This window comes from Bubalus kerabau, chromosome 15 (assembly GCF_029407905.1).
Source record: "Bubalus kerabau isolate K-KA32 ecotype Philippines breed swamp buffalo chromosome 15, PCC_UOA_SB_1v2, whole genome shotgun sequence".
Lineage (NCBI taxonomy): Eukaryota > Metazoa > Chordata > Mammalia > Artiodactyla > Bovidae > Bubalus > Bubalus kerabau.
The window spans coordinates 81,008,477-81,029,970 of NC_073638.1; the positions used below are offsets into that span (position 1 = coordinate 81,008,477).

At 36.8% G+C, this 21,494-nt stretch overlaps 1 protein-coding gene and 1 pseudogene across 1 annotated transcript; both read left to right on the top strand.

Moving 5' to 3' along the window:
• The first annotated feature begins 1,735 nt into the window (after positions 1-1,735).
• On the top strand, positions 1,736-2,698 carry LOC129627930 (olfactory receptor 8K3-like; annotated as a pseudogene).
• Positions 2,699-15,238: 12,540 nt separating this feature from the next.
• Positions 15,239-16,180, top strand: LOC129628518 (olfactory receptor 8K3-like). Its single transcript, XM_055547956.1, has one exon. It carries the CDS (start codon positions 15,239-15,241, stop codon positions 16,178-16,180), a length of 942 nt encoding a protein of 313 aa, XP_055403931.1.
• The last annotated feature ends 5,314 nt before the right edge of the window (positions 16,181-21,494 follow it).

Here is a 21,494-nt window from a genome sequence, read left to right on the forward strand (position 1 = left end):
AATACAAATTTTTAAAAATCTATAAATTTTATTTTTTTTCTGGTATTTTAATAAGCAAAGATGGGCATTTCTACTTTACACTGACAAGAAAAAACATTTTTTGGTAGTTAGGAATCTCTTAAGTATTCAGGTTTATGGTGGTATTATGATATATAACATGTTAAGTTTCCAGGAGAATCTGAAACAAATACGTATATTTTTCTCAAAATGGATAGTCTTAAAAATAATAATCAGATAATCAACCCCTAAACACACTAAGAACACACTAAATACATGATATTTGAGGCATATTTCTAAATACTACTGACACACTGAAACATTTAATTCTCATCTCTCTTCCCAGAAACTCTGCACAAAAGGAAGAGTTGATTTTTCTAGTATGGAAAAATAGAGTAAGATTAGTTATATCATTTTTTTCAAAGTATTCCTTTACATATACCACATGTAATATACCACATATACCACATGTATGTATAGCTGACTCTATCTACCCATGTCTATTTCCTGGAGTATTTCCCAGGATATATACAAGTAGTTTCTACTACAATCTGTTAGAGTTTCCTTTTGAAAGCTTATGTCCTGTATCAACAGTATTAATTGCTTCATCCTGCACCATCTGCATTCACAAAGGGTCTCGCATGACTTTTACTATAAACTGATTTAATGTTTCCATAGAGTATTAAAATTTGGGTTCAGTTTTTATTATGTAACTAACATATATTAGTTAGTGTTAGTCGTTCAGTTGTGTCTGACTCTGTGGCCACATAGACTGTAGGGTCTGTCCATGGAATTCTCCAGGCAAGAACACTAGAGTGAGTAAGCATTCCCTTCTCCATGGAATCTTCCTGACCCAGGGATTTAACCCAGGTCTTCCACATTGCAGGCAGATTCTTTACCATCTGCACCATCAGGGACAGTTATGTGATAATGTAATTATGTTATTATTGATTTTTAGTCACTGTCATGTCTGAATCTTTTGCAACCCCATGGACTGTAGCCCAACAAGGCTCCTCTGTCCTCAGAATTTACCAGGCAAAAATACTAGAGGGGGTTGCCATTTTCTTCTCCAGGGGTTCTTCTCAACCCAAGGATCGAATTATGTCTCTTGCATTAGCAGATTCTTTACAACTGAGCCACCTGGAATGCCCCAATTATGTTATCATTATATAAATGACATACTAAAAGTTTAATAATCATCTGCAAAATTAATATATAAAGTATTAACTTTTTTTTTCATTTTTACCTCCTATATCTTTGTATCTATTTATATCTATCTTTAAAAGTCTTTGTGAATCTTGGCCCTATTGATATTTTGGGTTTGGTAAATTTTTGTTTTTTATGCTGATGGGGGAGTGGTTCATTCCAGCAGCATCACTAGACTCTAACCATTACATGCCAGCAGTAGCCTCCCTCCAATATCTGCAATTCCTGCATCCAAATCTCTCAAAAGATTATCAGGGTTATTTGGAGGACAGCTTTTCACCAGTTGAAAAACCACTGATTTATTTCTATTGCCACCCCTATCTCTATCATCACTGATTATCTATAATCTATCTATCATTGTTATGTGTATTTAGTGTGACAGTTAGGATTATTTTAAAATACCATGAATTAGAAATTCAAATTTGTCATATTTGTACTAGCTTTGGGTACTAAACCCTACCAGATGGTACTGTATGACAACTACTGACTATGCTGATATCTTTATCTGGAATAGGTTTTCTGATAAACCTTGATGGAAAAGCTCAATTGAACAGTGCTGAGTGAATTCATCCTCATGGGAATCACAGACTGCCCTGAGCTGCAGGCTCCATTGTTTGGACTCTTCCTCATCATCTACATGACCTCAGTGGTGGGCAACTTGGGCATGGTCATCCTCACTAAGGTGGACTCCAGGCTACAGACACCCATGTACTTCTTTCTCAGGCACCTGGCTCTTACTGATCTTGGTTATTCAACAACTGTGGGACCCAAAATGTTGGTAAATTTTCTTGTGGATCAAAATAAAATCTTCTACAATTTTTGTGCCATTCAGGGAGCTTTCTACATTATGTTCATTATTAGTGAGCTTTTTATTCTGGCAGCAATGTCCTATGACTGCTATGTGGCCATCTGTAACCCTCATCTCTACACAGTCATCATGTCAAAAAGGGCATGCTGGATTCTGGGGACAATCTCCTATGTCTACAGCACATTTGTGTCTCTTCTAATCACTATAAAAATGTTTAATTTATCCTTCTGTGGCTACAATGTCATCAGACATTTCTACTGTGACTGTCTCCCTTTGATATCTTTGGTTTGTTCAAATACACGTGAAATTGAACTGATTATTCTGATCTTTGCAGGTTTTAATTTAATTTCATCTCTGCTAATAGTTCTTGTGTCTTACCTGCTTATTCTTACAGCTATTCTCAGGATGAACTCTGATGAAGGAAGGCACAGGACTTTCTCTACATGTGGATCCCACTTGACCGTGGTTACAGTGTTCTATGGGACTTTGATATTTATGTATGTTCAACCAGAGTCCAGCCATTCCTTTGATGCTGATAAAGTGGCATCTATATTTTACACACTAATTACCCCCATGTTAAATCCCTTGATCTACAGCTTGAGGAACAAAGATGTAAAATATACTGTTCATAGACTATGGAAAAAACTATATAATATCTTAAGCTCATTTTACTATGTGGTTCCTTGAATGAGGCTATGAACATTGAAATTTGTTATAAGTTTTCTCAGAGGGAAATGCAAGGATAAATGATTTCAACATATGTTTAGAGATTGACTTCTGTGCACCAGTTAAACTGAGTGCTCTGAACACATTAATAAATGAACATATTCTAGTTGTTTTTGTCTCCTTACATATTAAGTCTACTCTATGGCAAATAAGGGTCTTGCCTCTCTTTCATTTGGCTCACTTTCCACAAATTGGTTAAAATGTGTATCATGTTTTGATTAAGAGACCTTGTATGACTATATGCATTTGATGATCTTACTTGGAAAAAGCAGCATGAGATGATTCTATGATTTGAATGGTGAAAGTGTAGTGCAATATTCTGTAATCTATAAGTCTGTCATGTCCTTTGAATATACTTCTTACATAACTCTCTTTAACTTTCCTAATTTCTTTTTTGCTTACTTCAATTACTTTTTAACATTCAATAGATTTATTTGCATCATAGAGATGCTGGATTGTCTTCTATGTACATCATCAGGAAATAAAATAATCAATGAACAAATCTAATTTGCATAAAAATAATTTATAAGAATAGTCAAGTGAGGATAATTATTACTTATATTTCATATGTCATTTAAAATTATTAATAAATGTGCATTTATATGTCTCATCTATTCATATATAAACATAAAAATGTGTGCATCTGAGATTATGTATAATGAGCAGAAATACACAGGAATGCTAACAGCACATGGATTTGAGAAGGTAAACTGAGTAAATATAACCTAATATCCCACTCCTAGAATACATGTTAGAATACATTTGATTATCCCTCAGATTATAAAACAAAACAAAAAAAAATACTGAGTTACAGATTTGGATATTTTACATTCTTTTAAAACTTAATCACATTATTAAGTTGATACATAATATATCAGAAAATATTCTATTTTCCATAGAACATAAAAATGTAAAAATCCAGAAATGCTACATACCATAAAAAGTAGCTCAGTGTCATTACATATCGAATACTTTCAATTTAGATTTTAAGTAGATAACACCATATATCAGCTAGAATATCTAGTAGTTTGTGAGTATTTGGAGGAACCTAAACTTATACATTGTTAGTAGAAAATACAATGGTATAAATATTTTAAATACATTTAAGATTCATTTTTTTTCTGCAGCAGCATATAGTAGCTCTATTTTCAGTTTTTTGAGGAACTGCCATACTATTATTTGTATTGACCATACCAATTTCATTTCTATCAACAATGTGGAAGGGTTCTCTTTTCTCCACACCCTCTTCAGCATTTATTGTTTGTAGATATTTTAATGATTACTGTGTGTGAGATGGTATCTTATTCTAGTTTTGATTTGCTTTTTTCTAATAATTAGCAAAGTTGAGCATGATTTTATGTGCCCACTGGCCATGTGTATATCTTTTTTGAGAAATGCCTATTTAGATCTTCTGCCCATTTATATTGGGATATATATATAGAGAGAGAGTCCATGGAATTCTCTGGGGCAGAATACTGGACTGGGTAGCCTTTCTCTTCTCCAGGGGATCTTCTCAACACAGGGATCAAACACAGGTCTCTTGAAATGCAGGCAGATTCTTTATCAGGTGAGCCACAGAGAAGCCCAAGCTGGTTTCCTTGGGAAGCCCTAGAAAATCAGTCTTGAATATTCATTGGAAGGACTGACGCTGAAACTGAACCTCCAATACTTTGGCCATCTGATGCAAAGAACTGACTCTTTGGAAAAGACCCTGATGCTGGGAAAGATTGAACACGGGAGGAGAAGGGGACGACAGAGGATGAGATGGTTGGATGGCATCACGGACTCGATGAACATGAGCTTGAGCGAGCTCTGGGAGTTGGTGATGGACAGGGAAGCCTGGCATGCTGCAGTCCATGGGTCACAAACAGTCGGACATGACTGAGTGACAGAACTGACTCCAGGATTCTTACCTGGAGATCTTATGGAGAGAGGAACCTGGTGGACTATAGTCCATAGCGTTGCAGAGAGTTGGACACAGCTAAAGCAACTTCACACACACACACACACAAACTTATAAGCTGTTTGTGGGGTTTGGAGATTAATCCTTTGTTGGTTGTGTTGTTTGCAAATATTTTCTCCTCATTGTGTATGTTGTCTTTCTGTTTGGCTATGGTTTCATTTTTTGGGCAAAAGTTTTTAAAAGTTTTAGGTCCCATTTGTTAACGTTCATTTTATTTTTGTTATTTTTATTTCTGTTATCTAGATGAATCCAAAAAGATATCGCTGTACTTATTTGTCAATGAGTGTTCTGCCTATGTTTTCCATTAATGGTTGTATAGTATCCAGCCTTACATTTAGGTGTTTAATCCTATTTGAGTTTATTTTTGTGCATTGTGTTAAAGAATGCTCTAATTTTATTTTAATTTTTTAACATGCACCTGTCGAATTTTCACAGCAGCATTTAATGAAGAAACTGTTTTCTCCCCATTCTATGTAGGTTTACTTCTGTGTCTTCTATCCTTTTCCTTTGATCTATATTTCTGGTTTTGTGTCTGTACCATACTGTTTTATTACTGTAGTTTTTGTAATATGTTCTGAAGACTGATACTATGATTCCTTCAGTTCCCTTTTTTCTTTCTCAGGGTTACTTTGTTTATCCAGGGTCTTTTTTTCCCCCTTAATTTCTTTTCTTAAATTAATTAATTTATTTATTTGACTTTACAATATTGTATTGGCTTTGCCATGCATTGACTTGAATCTGCCATGAGTGTACATGTGCTCCCCATCCTGAACACACCTCCCACCTCCATCCCCATCCAATCCCTCTGGGTCATCCCAGTGCACCAGCCCCGAGCACCCTGTATCATGCAATAAACCTGCACTGGTGATTCGTTTCACACATATTTTACATGTTTCAATGCCATTCCCCCAAATCATCCCACCCTCGCCCTCTCCCACAGAGTCTAAAAGACTGTTCAATACATTTGTGTCTCTTTTGCTGTCTCGCATACAGGGTTATCATTACCTTCTTTCTAAATTCCATATATATGCATTAGTATACTGCATTGGTGTTTTTCTTTCGGGCTCTGTATAATAGGCTCCACTTTCATCCACCTCATTAGAACTGATTCAAATGTATTATTTTTAATGGCTAAGTAATATTCCATTGTGTATATGTACCACATGTTTCTTATCCATTCCTGTGCTGATGGAAATCTAGGTTGCTTCCATGTCCTGGCTATTATAAACAGTGCTGAGGTGAACATTGGGGTACACATGTCTCTTTCGATTCTGGTTTCCTCAGTATGTATGCCCAGCAATGGGATTGCTGGGTCATATGGCAGTTCTATTTCCAATTGTTAAAGGAATCTCCACACTGTTCTCCATAGTGGCTGTACTAGTTTGCATTCCCACCAACAGTGTAAGATGGCTCCCTTTTCTGCACACCCTCTCCAGCATTTATTGCTTGTAGACTTTTGGATCGCAGCCATTCTGACTGGTGTGAAATGGTACCTCGTAGTGGTTTTGATTTGCATATCTCTGATAATGAGTGATGTTGAGCATCTTTTCATGTGTTTGTTATCCATCTGTATGTCTTCTTTGGAGAAATGTCTCTTTAGTTCTTTGGCCCACTTTTTGATTGGTCTTTTATTTTTCTGAAATTGAGCTGCAGGAGTTTCTTGTATATTTTTGAGATGAATTCTTTATCCATTGCTTCTTTTGCTATTATTTTCTCCCATTCTGAAGGCTGTCTTTTCACCATGCTTATAGTTTCCTTTATTGTGCAGAAGCTTTTAATTTTAATTAGGTGCCATTTGCTTAGTTTTGCTTTTATTTCCAATATTCTGGGAGGTGGGTCATAGAGGATCCTGCCGTGGTTTATGTCAGAGTGTTTGCCTATGTTTTCCTCTAGGAGTTTAATAGTTTCTGGTCTTACATTGAGATCTTTAATCCATTTTGAGTTTATTTTCGTGTATGGTGTTAGAAACTGTTCTAGTTTCATTCTTTTCCAAGTGGTTGACCAGTTTTCCCAGCACCACTTGTTAAAAAGATTGTCTTTTCTCCATTGTATATTCTTGCCTCCTTTGTCAAAGATAAGGTGTCCATAGGTGCATGGGTTTATCTCTGGGGTTTCTATTTTGTTCCATTGATCTATATTTCTGTCTTTGTGCCAGTACCATACTGTCTTGATGACTGTGGCTTTGTAGTAGAGCCTGAAGTCAGGCAGGTTGATTCCTCCAGTTCCATTCTTCTTTCACAAGATTACTTTGGCTATTTGAGGGTTTTTGTATTTTCATAAAAATTGTGAAATTATTTGTTCTAGTTCTGTGAAAAATACCGTTGGTAGTTTGATAGGGATTGCATTGAATCTATAGTTTGCTTTCAGTAGTATACTCATTTTCCTATATTGATTCTTCCCATCCATGAACACGGTATATTTCTCCATCTATTAGTGTCCTCTTTGATTTCTTTCACCAGTGTTTTATAGTTTTCTATATATAGGTCTTTAGTTTCTTTAGGTAGATATAGTCCTAAATATTTTATTCTTTTTGTTGCAATGGTGAATGAAATTGTTTCCTTAATTTCTCTTTCTGTTTTCTCATTGTTAGTGTATAGGAATGCAAGGGATTTCTGTGTGTTGATTTTATATCCTGAAACTTTACTATATTCATTGATTAGTTCTAGTAATTTTCTGGTGGAGTCTTTAGGGTTTTCTATGCAGAGGATCATGTCATCTGCAAACAGTGAGAGTTTTACTTCTTCTTTTCCAATTTGGATTCCTTTTATTTCTTTTTCTGCTCTGATTGCTGTGGCCAAAACTTCCAAAATTATGTTGAATAGTAGTGGTGAAAGTGGGCACCCTTGTCTTGTTTCTGACTTTAGGGGAAATGTTTTCAATTTTTCACCATTGAGGATAATGTTTGCTGTAGGTTTGTCATATATAGCTTTTATTATGTTGCTTTCTGAAGAGTTTTTTATCATAAATGGATGTTGAATTTTGTCAAAGGCTTTCTCTGCATCTATTGAGATAATCATATGGCTTTTATTTTTCAATTTGTTAATGTGGTGTATTACTTTGATTGATTTGCTGATATTGAAGAATCCTTGCATCCCTGGGATAAAGCCCACTTGGTCATGGTGTATGATCTTTATAATGCGTTGTTGGATTCTGATTGCTAGAATTTTGTTAAGGATTTTTGCATCTATGTTCATCAGTGATATTGGCCTGTAGTTTTCTTTGTTGTGGGATCTTTGTCAGGTTTTGGTATTAGGGTGATGGTGGCCTCATAGAATGAGTTTGGAAGTTTACCTTCCTCTGCAATTTTCTGGAAGAGTTTGAGTAGGATAGGTGTTAGCTCTTCTCTAAATTTTTGGTAGAATTCAGCTGTGAAGCCGTCTGGACCTGGGCTTTTGTTTGCTGGAAGATTTTTTATTACAGTTTAAATTTCCATGCTTGTGATGGGTCTGTTAAGATTTTCTATTTCTTCCTGGTCCAGTTTTGGAAAGTTGTACTTTTCTAAGAATTTGTCCATTTCTTCCAAGTTGTTCATTTGATTGGCATATAATTGCTGATAGTAGTCTCTTATGATCCTTTGTATTTCTGTGTTGTCTGTTGTGATCTCTCCATTTTAATTTCTAATATTGTTGATTTGTTTTTTCTCCCTTTGTTTCTTGATAAGTCTGGCTAATGGTTTATCAATTTTATTTATCTTCTCATAGAACCAACTTTTGGCTTTGTTGATTTTTGCTATGGTCTCTTTTGTTTCTTTTGCATTTATTTCTGCCCTAATTTTTAAGATTTCTTTCCTTCTACTAACCCTGGGGTTCTTCATTTCTTCCTTTTCAAGTTGCTTTAGGTGTAGAGTTCAGCTATTTATTTGACATTTTTCTTGTTTCTTGAGGTAAGGCTGTATTGCTACGAACCTTCCCCTTAGTACTGCTTTTACCGTGTCCCATAGGTTTTTGGTTGTTGTGTTTTCATTTTCATTTGTTTCTATGCATATTTTAATTTCTTTTTTTATTTCTTCTGTGATTTGTTGGTTATTCAGCAGCGTGTTGTTCAGCCTCCATATGTTGGGATTTTTAATAGTTTTTCTCCTGTAATTGAGATCTAATCTTACTGCATTGTGGTCAGAAAAGATGCTTGGAATGATTTCATTTTTTTTTTTTTTTTTTTAATTTACCAAAGCTAGCTTTATGGCCCAGGATGTGATCTATCCTGGAGAAGGTTCCATGTGTGTTTGAGAAAAAGGTGAAATTCAGTGTTTTGGGGTGAAATGTCCTATAGATATCAATTAGGTCTAACTGGTCTATTGTATCATTGAAAGTTTGTGTTTCCTTGTTAATTTTCTGCTTAGTTGATCTATCCATAGGTGTGAGTGGGGTATTAAAGTCTCCCACTATTATTGTGTTATTGTTAATTTCCCCTTTCATACTCCCTAGCATTTGTCTTACATATTGCAGTGCTTCCCTGGTGGCTCAGAGGTTAAAGCATCTGCCTGCAATGTGGGAGACCTGGGTTCGATCCCTGAGTCAGGAAGATCCCCTGGAGAAGGAAATGGCAACCCACTCCAGTATTCTTTTCTGGGGAATCCCATGGGCGGAGGAGCCTGGTGGGCTACAGTCCATGGGGTCACAAATGTCGAACATGACTGAGCAACTTTACCCACTCACTATGTTGGTGCATAAATATTTATAATTGTTATATCTTCTTATTGGATTGATCCTTTGATCATTATGTAGTGTCCATCTTTGTCTCTTTTCACAGCCTTTGTTTTAAAGTCTATTTTATCTGATATGAGTATTGGCTGCCCTCGCCTGCCTGTCTCCAGTGGGGGATGGACCAGTCTGCAGCTGGCTAGCTCTGCTCAGTCCTTTGTTCTGTGAGCCTGACTGGTGGTGGTTAGGGCTTTTTGCAGGATCGTGGAATAGCTATCCCACAGTCTGGTTTGCTATCTCAAGCTGGTTCCCTCAGATTGTCCTCAGGACATTCAGGCTTGGTCCTTATCCTAAGCACTGCCCCTGGCTCCTCCCTGTCCCTCCCCCGCTTGCTAATGGGGGACGCAAGCATCAGGGATGTTGCACCGCTGGGAATTGCTGTTGGGCATGTAATCTGTGGGTTTTAATTATTTATTTATTTTTCCTCCCAGTTATTTTGCCCTCTGAGATCCCAATGCCCACCACAGACCCACTGGAGAGAGTGTTTCCTGGTGTTTGGAAACTTCTCTCTCTTTTTTTTAAATATGAATTTATTTATTTTAGTTGGAGGCTAATTACTTTACAATATTGTATTGCTTTTGCCATACATCAACATGAATCTGCCATCGGTGTACATGTGCTCCCCCTCCTGAACCCCCCTTCCACCTCCCTCTCCATACCATTGAAACATGTATAATATCATATGTGAAATGAATCAGCAGTCTAGGTTCGATGCATGATACAGGATGCTTGGGGCTGGTGCACTGGGATGACTTCCCTCTTTTTTAAGACTCCCCTCCCGGGATGGATCTCCATCCCTACCTCTTTTGTCTTTCTTTTTATCTTTTATATTTTGTCCTACCTCCTTTTGAAGACAATGGGTTGCTTTTCTGGGTGCCTGATGTCTTCTGCCAGCATCCAGAAGTTGTTTTGTGGAATTTGCCAGCGCTCAAATGTTATTTTGATGAATTTGTGGGGGAGAAAATAGTCTCCCCATCCTATTCCTCCACCATCTTAGGACCGCCTCAGAGTCTTTTTTATTATACAAAGTTAAAATTTTCTTGTTCTAGTTCTGTGAAAATTTTCACATGATCCTGTTATCCCACTCCTGGTCATATAACCACAGAAAACAATAATTCAAAAAGATACACCCCAGTGTTCATTGCAGCTCTATCTACAATAGTGAAAACATGAAGGCAACCTATTTGTCCTCTAACAGATAAAAAATGTGGTATATTTATAGAATGTAATAATGCTCAGCCATAAAAATGAGTAACAGTGGATGAAATAATGGCATTTGCAGCAACATAGATGGATCTAGAGACAATCATATTCAGTGAAATAAGCCAGGCTGAGAAAGACAAATGTTGTTTGATATCACTTATATGAGGAACATGAAAGAAAGTGTTGCAATTGAAACTCTATATAGAATGAAGATAGACCCTCAGACATAGAAGTGAAACTAATGGTTACCTGAGTGGGGAAAAAGGGAGCAGTTTAGGAGTCTGGGATTGACATAAACACACACTATATATAAAATAAATGGCCATAAGTACCTATTTTATAGTACAGAAAACTATATTCAATGTTTTGTAATAGCCTTTAAGGGAAAAAAAGATGAGAAAAAAAAATGTTTACCTATGATTGAATCACTTTGCTATACACCCAAAACTAACACAGCATTGTAAGTAAATTATGCTTCAATAAAAATACAAAAAAAGTCTTAAAATTTTAACATATCTAAACTCTAACATAATATTTATCCATTTCACTGCCTTGTACTTACCCAAGAGAAAGAGCAGCAGATTTTTTTCTATTCAAATGTTAATAGAAGCTTTATTTATATTAGCCAGACCTTGGGAACAATCTAAATGTTCCTCCACTGAGGATTAATAAGTAAATCGTGACAAGTGAATTTCACGCTGCTGCTGTAAAGAGTAATAAATTGTTGGTATACACAAAAATATGACAACTCTCAAAGTTATTAAGCAGAGTAAAGGACACCAGACTTAAAAGATAAGATAATCTAAAATTTAGTTGCAAAAACATTCTAAAATGAAGATTCATTTATGGTTGCACAAAGCAGATCAAACAAGAAATGTCAGAAATTAATAAAACATGTCATACAAGGCATACAGTGTGGAAAAAGAAAGAAATTAGATTCTCTTATAACTGCAAAGGACCTGTTTTCTAACAGAAAACCTCAAGGAACTCTGTCATAAATGTGAGTTCAGGAATCCCCTCACAATTGTGAGTTCAGCAAGATAAAAGGATACAAACTCAACAAGCAAATATCTTGTCAATGCATATATATATATATATATATATATATGAATATACTGATATAATACATAACATGCAGGAACCAAAATATGCATATTTTTGACTTTCCAGGTGGCACAGTGGTAAAGAATCTGCCTGCAATGCAGGAGACACAGGAAACGTGGGTTTGATCACTGGGTTGGGAAGATCCCCTGGAGGAGGAAATGGCAACCCACTCCAGTATTCTCACCAGGAAAACCCCATGGACAGAGGTAGGCCACCATCCATATGGTCAAAAATTGTCAGATACAACTGATTATGTAAACACACATGTATATATATATATATATATATATATACATATACATGTGCCATTTACAATACAAAGGGTAATGAAATAATAAACTCAGAAAATGTGCAGGATATATATGTTGAAAAGTATGCTAGTTAAAGAAATCAAAGATCTGAACACATTATAAGACATACTGAGCTCATAGTATAAAATATTCATAGATGGGAAAGAAAATTGGAGTAGGAATTAGAGTTGGACAGAATGAAATAAATGAAGATGGCAACTAACTATGAAATGAGAAAAATGAGCAACTAATGTCTGCCTCAGAAGTGAAGAAAAACAGCAAAACCAACTAAATCAAGGAAATAACATGTCACATTTACCTAATGTGTAATTTTAAATCTTTTTAATTAAAAAATGATATATTAAAAATGAATTTTGACATTTCTCTACCCTTGAATTTGACAATTCACCCCTTTGAGCAGACCATTGTAGAAATGGCCTTTCCTAAATGTATTAATACATCATTTGAATCAAAAGCCCCACGTGCTAAAAGTGCGAAGTTAACTAAGAGTGAAAAATAAGAGTTAAATAAGTATTAAACTTACTCACAGGTGAATATAAATTGTCCTTGACAATTATTGAAAGACCTCTAGACATTTTCTTGCGTTCTCCTAGGCATTAGGGCTAATCAACAAAGTGCTTGACATCTCCTCAGGGAGAGTCTCAAAGGTAAGGGAATCCATATATTGTTCTCAAAGCCATGTAAGAAATACAAGAAGTCAACACAGAAACTTCATTACAGGTAAAAATAATATTGCATGTGGTACAATATGCTACCAATATCCACAATATTTCAGTGACATTTGCCAAGTTCCACTTTAATTCTATGACATAGATTCTACATTTAGTTATGGGATAGGGGGTGGGGTGGGGACTGAAATAAATTATATGTGTTACATCCTACTTGAGCAATTCCTCACTTACCCATCACTATAGTCGTGACAGAGACATAAAACAACAGTCCAGAGAATATGTTTATATGGTGAAGAAAATCTCTTTCAGGTAAGTTGCTATCACTATTAGAAACAAATAAACATTAAAAAAAAAAAAAAACCTAGATATTTGACATTTGAGAACTATTTCCAGGTAAGAGAGACTCATTGAATTATTGACTCTTCATGTATCTTTCCTCAAAACTGTGCACACTCTTTTCCATTATATGTGGTAACAAAGAGTTTTAGATAATTTACACTATTGACCCAGATTAACCCTTTGTTGTTGTTCAGTCACTAAATCCTGTCTGACTCTTTGTGACCCCATGGACTGCAGCATGCTATGCTTCCCTTTCCTTCACTATCTCTTGGAGTTTGCTCAAATTCATATTCACTGAGTTGGTGATGCTATCTAGCCACATCATCCTCTGCTGCCCTCTTCTCACCATAAATGAAGGCACTGCAGAAACTGTATAGACATATATGTTCCATACATGGACATACATGTCCTATACATAGTCAGGCATGTTCTGGTATGACTCACCATGTGAACAAATTTAATTCCCACTGTGGTCCATTATGCATTTCTTATTCATACACTTATTCATACCTGTCAGGTGTGCTAAATTCAAGTCAGTACCACATGAAGGAAAAGTATCTTTCACAGACTATGTTTGAGTAGTGGGTTATACGAATTTTGGGAACTTTTGGTTTGGAAATTTATTGTATAATTAGCATATGCATTATATCCTAGACAGCATATTAAAAAGATGAGACATTACTTTGCCAACAAAAGTCCATCTAGTCAAGGCTACGGTTTTTCTAGTAGTCATGTATGGATGTGAGAGTTGGACCATAAAGAAAGCTGAGTGCCAAAGAATTGATGCTTTTGAGCTGTGGTGTTGGGGAAGACCCTTGAGAGTCCCTTGGACTGCAAGGAGATCCAACCAGTCAATCCTAAAGGAAATCACTCCCAAATATTCATTGAAAGGACTGATCTTAAGTTGAAACTCCAATACTTTGGCCAGCCGATGCAAAGAACTGCCTCATTTGAAAAGACCCTATTATACAGAGTGAAGTAAGCCAGAAAGAAAAACACCAATACAGTATACTAACGCATATATATGGAATTTAGAAAGATGGTAACAATAACCCTGTGTACGAGACAGCAAAAGAGACACTGATGTATAGAACAGTCTTATGGACTCTGTGAGAGAGGGAGAGGGTGGGAAGATTTGGGAGAATGGCATTGAAACATGTAAAATATCATGTATGAAACGAGTTGCCAGTCCAGGTTTGATGCACGATACTGGATGCTTGGGGCTGGTGCACTGGGACGACCCAGAGGGATGGTATGGGGAGGGAGGGGGGAGGAGGGTTCAGGATGGGGAACACGTGTATACCTGTGGTGGATTCATTTTGATATTTGGCAAAACTAATACAATTATGTAAAGTTTAAAAATAAAATAAAATTTAAAAAAAAAAAAGAAAAAGAAAAGACCCTGATGCTGGGAAAGACTGAAAGTGGAAGGAGAAGGGGACAACAGAGGATGAGATGGCTGGATGGCATCACCAACTCAATGGGCATGAATTTGAGTAAACTCCAGGACTTGGTGATGGACAGGAAAGCCTGGTATGCTGCAGTGCATGGGGTCTCAAAGAGTAGGACACAACTGAGCAACTGAACTGAACTGAACTGAACTATATCCTAGGATAGATGCATTTTTAAAATGTCATTCTGTGATTATATCTTATAAAGAATAAAGATAGACCTTTAAGGAATAGTATAATAATTATTATAATACCTAATTTTATGATTGTTTAGCTTCTCGGTTTTGCTTTGCTATCTATATTTATGTATCTCTAATTGCCTATGTTTCTATACCTATACTATAGTGCTTGTCAACTCAGATATTATTGTGACTACTGGCTCAATATTGTTACAGGTTGTGTATATGATATGTTAAGATATTGAACGCTTTAATTGGCCTATAAACATTACAAGCCAATAGCATTTCAACTGTCAGTTATGACAGCCAAAATGTCTCCAGACAGTGGAAAAATATTCTTTGGGGGAGTAAAATCACTCTAATTGAGAATAGCTGTTCTACCTTCATATCTCCTTCTGTCTCTATTTATGTATATTTTAATGTGCGACAGATGGACTTACATTTAAATATTTTAAACTGGACATTTAAATTTATCTTACTTACCAGTTCTGCATACTAACACATCTAAGAAGATATTTTACACAAAATCTATTGACTCTGCTGCTGTGTCTACTCAGAATAAGTTTCCTCATAAACCTGGATGGAACCACACAATGGAACAGTGCTGAGTGAATTCATCCTCTTGGGAATCACAGACCGCCCTGAGCTGCAGGCTCCACTGTTTGGGCTCTTCCTCATCATCTACGTGATCTCTGTGGTGGGCAACTTTGGCATGGTCATCCTCACTAAGGTGGACTCCAGGCTGCAGACACCCATGTACTTCTTTCTCAGGCACCTGGCTTTCACCGATCTTGGTTATTCAACAACCGTGGGCCCCAAAATGTTAGTAAATTTTGTGGCAGATCAAAATAAAATCTCCTATTACTTTTGTGCCACACAGCTCACTTTCTTTCTCGTGTTCATTATTAGTGAGCTTTTTATTCTGGCAGCAATGTCCTATGACCGCTATGTGGCCATCTGTAACCCTCTGCTCTACCCAGTGGTCATGTCGCAAAGGGTATGTCAGGTGCTGGTGGCAATGCCCTATTTCTATAGCATATTTGAGTCTCTTCTTATCACTGTAAAGATATTTGACTCATCATTCTGTGGCTATAATGTCATCAGACATTTCTACTGTGACAGTCTTCCCTTGTTATCTTTGCTCTGCTCAAATGCAAGTGAAATTGGACTGATTATTCTTATCTCAGCAGGTTTTAATTTGGTTTTCTCTCTTCTGATAGTTCTTGTGTCTTACCTTCTTATTCTTGCATCCATTCTCAGGATGAGCTCTGCTGAAGGCAGACAAAAGGCTTTTTCTACCTGTGGGTCTCACCTGACGGTGGTCACAGTGTTCTATGGGGCTTTAATATTCATGTATGTGCAACCAGAGTCCAACCATTCATTTGACACAGATAAAATGGCATCTATATTTTACACTCTCATTATCCCTATGCTAAATCCCTTGATCTACAGTTTGAGGAACAAAGATGTAAAACATGCCCTACAAAGTACATGGAAAAGAATATGCAATTCTTTCTCTTAAGTCTTGTGTACAATATGAATCATATAATTTAGGTGATGGGCTTCAAACTGTTCTCTGTGTGTCTCTAAAAAGAATAAAAAGTATGGAAATGTTCAGCACATATTTAGAAATTGCCTTCTAAGGGCTGGTCATACTTCTATGTGCTATATATACTTTAGCACCCAAAGGGGGAAAATATCTGCCTTTCTTGAGGGGAAGAGATGAATTACAAATATAATTAAGTAAATAGCACCATATCTTAGAATGAGTTAGGACACTCTAAGGACAAGTAAAGAGAGTCAAGTGAGAAAGAACAGCATATATAAAAAGATTCGAATGATTATCATTATTCCCAACTATTAGAATAAATTTCCTAATGTCTACATGTGTTTGTGCATATACATGTGGTTTTATGTAAGCACATACTTCTGCTTTTATTCACTATACTTCTCTAAGGCATGTATTAAAATTAAACTTATGGTGGTTTTATAGGAGGCTCAGTGTTGTAAAATGATTGGAATTCATCATTCATCTGAATTAATTCAGAGGCTCCCTTATCACGTGGAAGGGTTTAGGATCCTGCTCTGTTCTCATCAGTTAAGTTACTTTTATATTTGAGCCCTAGAAAGTCTTTAGACTCAGCACACTTAGCAATTCAGTAACTCACAGCATCTTATTTATCTAAATCAGACTGTTTCTCTGTAAATTCAAGTTCAGTCACTCAGTCATGTCCGACTCTTTGCTACCCCATAGGCTGCAGCACACCAGGCTTCCCTATCCCTTACCAACTTCAGGAGATTGCTCAAACTCATGTCCATCACACCAGTGATGCCATACACCAACCTCATGCTCTGATGTCTGCTTCTCCTGCGTTCAATCTTTCTAAACAGGAGGGTCTTTCTTTTCCAATGAGTCCGTTCTTCACATCAGGTGGCCAAAGTATTCTCTGAACCAGATACGTTTTCTTAATTGTCTTTAATAATATTCTGTACTTGAAAGTTGCTAAGAGAGTGGGCCTTAAATATTCTCACCTCAGAAAAAGAAATGATAATCATGTAACGTGAAAATGTTCAGTTCATTTCAGTCGCTCAGTCGTGTCGGACTCTTTGCAACCCCATGAATTGCAGCACGCCAGGCCTCCTTGTTAGCTAGTGCTAAATTGTAGCCATATTGAGCTATATAAATGCATAAAATCAACATGTTGTCAACTTTAAATTTACACCATATTAATTGTCAATTATGTCACAATAAAGCCAGAGGGAAAAAATTTAAATTTCTTGAGATTCTCCCATGGAAGCTTTGAGTTATATTTTTATATTTTATTGGGATCTTGATTCCTAACTGCTTTTTGATCAAACAAAATAGTTACATTTCCTTATCTGTCTGAAAAACAAAAATATTTCTTATTTAAAATTTGTGTTTTGATTATTTTTGTACTTTTGCATAAGAGGTCTACTCTATGCTGAACTAGCTTTGTGCCTTTGTTATGGGATAACCTTCTTTAGTATTGGTTCATAAGAGTGTGTAAAAAATCTTTTACTACGTATCCATGCATATATGTGTACCATATTGCATATTTTATTGTAAAATATTTTATTATATTCTATAATTTTTATTCTATTGTTTGATTGCCATGGTTTGATCATCTCTTTGTAGCAAACAAAAGACAAAATTCCATGATTTGGTCAATATTTCTAGGAAAAATGTAATAAGATGTGTAGCAATTTGTTTATATATGATATGCATACAAATATCTTCACTGGTGGTTCAGACAGTAAAGCGTCTGCCTGCAACACGGGAGACCCAGGTTCAATCCCTGGGTCGGGAAGATCTCCTGGAGAAGGAAATAGCAACCCACTCCAGTACCCTTGCCTGGAAAATTCCATGGACTGAAGAGTCTGGTGGGTTACAGTCCATGGGGTCGCAAAGAGTTGGACACAACTGAACGACTTCATTTTCATTTTCATCCTCTTCAAAATTATCACTTTTTTGTTTAATTTTGTATTTTTAACATTTATGATATTTTATTTACATCATAGAGAGACTGCACTGTTCTTTGTTCACCATCCTTAAAAACTCAAAAACATTTTTACTAATTCAAGAAAAAGGCAAGTAGGACTCTTCCTTCCCATGATATAGACATTTTAATGGAGGTGGCATTCAATATGGCAAAGAAAAAAAAATAAACAGTCCAGATTGGAAAGAAGGAATTTAAATTGTATTTATTAGTATATGATGAGATTGTACAGGTAGAAGTATAAGCTATAAAAAAAAAAAAAGCATTGCATTAAAAGGTGAATTTAGGATGGTCAAGGAAAGATCAGTACACACAATAATTTTTATTTGTATATACTACAAATGAAATATTAGAAATGAAATTTTTAAATGTTGTTGTTATTGTTCAGTCGACAAATCACGTCTGACTCTTTGCGACCCTATGGACTGCAGGATGCCAGGCCGTTCTATCCCTCATCAACTCCTGGAGTTTGCCAAGTTCATGCCCATTGTATTGATGATTCCATCCAATCATCTTATTCTCTGTCACCCTCTTCTCCTTCTGCCTTCAATTTTTCCCAGCATCAGGGTCTTTTCCAATGAGTCGACTCTTCACATCAGCTGGCCAGAGTTTTGGAGCTTCATATTCAGCATCAGTCCTTCCAATGAATATTCAGGGTTGATTTTCTTTAGGATTGCCTGATTTGATCTTCTTACAGTCCAAGGGACTCTAAAGAGTCTTTTCTAACACCACAATGCAAAGGCATCAATTCTTAGGCTTTCTGCCTTCTTTATGGTCCAACTCTCACATCCATACATGACTACTGGAAAGATCATAGCTTTGTTAAATTGTTAAACACCTGTTATAAATTCATCATAATTATGAAATCCTTAAAGATATATACAAAATATGAAAGCCTGTATGGTAAAATGTAGAAAATATTCCTGAAAAATATTAATGGCGACATAAACAAATGAGATCTTACCATATTTATTTACTGATTTATTCAATATTAGGTCAATCAGTGCAGTTCAGTTGCTCAGTCGTGTCCGACTCTTTGTGACCCCATGAACTGCAGCACCAGGCCTCCCTGTCCATCACCAACTCCTGGAGTTCACTCAGACTCACGTCCAGAGTCAGTGATGCCATCCAGCCTTCTCATCCTCTGTTGTCCCCTTCTCCTCCTGCCCCAATCCCGCCCAGCATCAGAGTCTTTTCCAATGAGTCAACTCTTCACAAGAGGTGCCCAAAGTACTGGAGTTTCAGCTTTAGCATCATTCCTTCCAAAGAAATCCCAGGGCCGATCTCCTTCAGAATGGACTGGTTGGATCTCCTTGCAGTCCAGGGGACTCTCAAGAGTCTTCTCCAACACCACAGTTCAAAAGCATCAATTCTTCGGCACTCAGCCTTCTTCACAGTCCAACTCTCACATCCATAAATGACCACAGGAAAAAAACATAGCCTTGACTAGATGGACTTTGTTTGGCAAAGTAATGTTTCTGATTTTGAATATGCTATCTAGGTTGGTCATAACTTTTCATCCAAGAGTAAACGTCTTTTAATTTCATGGCTGCAGGCACCATCTGCAATGATTTTGGAGCTGCCCCCCAAAAGTCTGACACTGTTCCCACTGTTTCCCCATCTATTTCCCATGAAGTGATGGGACCATATGCCATGATCTTTGTTTTCTGAATGTTGAGCTTTAAGCCAACTTTTTCACTCTCCATTGTCATTTTCATCCAGGGGCTTTTTAGTTCCTCTTCACTTTCTTCCATAAGGGTGCTCTCATCTGCATATCTGAGGTTACTGATATTTCTCCTGTCAATCTTGATTCCAGCTTGTGCTTCTTCCAGTCCAGCGTTTCTCATGATGTACTCTGCATAGAAGTTAAATAAGCAGGGTGACAATATGCAGCCTTGACATACTCATTTTCCTATTTGGAACCAGTCTGTTGTTCCATGTCCAGTTCTAACTGTGGCTTCCTGACCTGCATACAAATTTCTCAAGAGGCAGGTCAGGTGGTCTAGTGTTCCCATCTCTTTCAGAATTTTCCACAGTTTATTGTAATCCACACAGTCAAAGGCTTTGGTATAGTCAATAAAGCAGAAATAGATGTTTTTCTGGAACTCTCTTAATTTTTTGATGATCCAACGGATGTTGGCAATTTGATCTCTGGTTCCTCTGCCTTTTCTAAAACCAGCTTGAAAATCTGGAAGTTCATGGTTCATGTATTGCTGATGCCTGGCTTGGAGAATTTTGAGCATTATTTTACTAGCATGTGAGATGAGTGCAATTGTGCGGTAGTTTGAGCATTCTTTGGCATTGCCTTTCTTTGGGATTGGAATGAAAACTGACATTTTCCAGTCCTGTGGCCACTGCTGAGTTTTCCAGATTTGCTGGCATATTGAGTGCAGCACTTTCACAGCATCATCTTTCAGGATTTGAAATAGCTCAACTGGAATTCCATCACCTCCACTAGCTTTGTTCGTAGTGATGCTTTCTAAGGCCCACTTGACTTCACATTCCAGGATATCTGGCTCTAGGTCAGTGATCACACCATGGTGATTATCTTCGTCATGAAGATCTTTTTTGTACAGTTCTTCTGTGTATTCTTGCCATCTCTTCTGCTTCTGTTAGGTCCATACCATTTCTGTCCTTTATCAAGCCCATCTTTGCATGAAATGTTCCCTTGGTATCTCTAATTTTCTTGAAGAGATCTCTAGTCTTTCCCATTCTGCTGTTTTCCTCTATTTCTTTGCATTGATCTCTGAGGAACGTTTTCTTATCTCTTCTTGCTATTCTTTGGAACTCTGCATTCACATGCTTATATCGTTTCTTTTCTTTTCTCTTCTCTTCTTTTCACAGCTATTTGTAAGGCCTCCCCAGACAGCCATTTTGCTTTTCTGCATTTCTTTTCCATGGGGATGGTCTTGATCCCTGTCTCCTGTACAATGTCACGAACCTCAATCCATAGTTCATCAGGCACTCTATCTATCAGATCTAGGCCTTTAAATCTATTTCTCACTTCCACTGTATAATCATAAGGGATTTGATTTAGGTCATACCTGAATGGTCTAGTGGTTTTCCCTACTTTCTTCAATTTCAGCCTGAATTTGGCAATAGGAGTTCATGATCTGCACCACAGTCAGATCCTGGTCTTGTTTTTTTGACTGTATAGAGCTTCTCCATCTTTGGCTGCAAAGAATATAATCAATCTGATTTCGGTGTTGACCATCTGGTGATATCCATGTGTAGAGTCTTCTCTTGTGTTGTTGGAAGAGGGTGTTTGCTATGACCAGTGCATTTTCTTGGCAAAACTCTTTTCATCTTTGCCCTGCT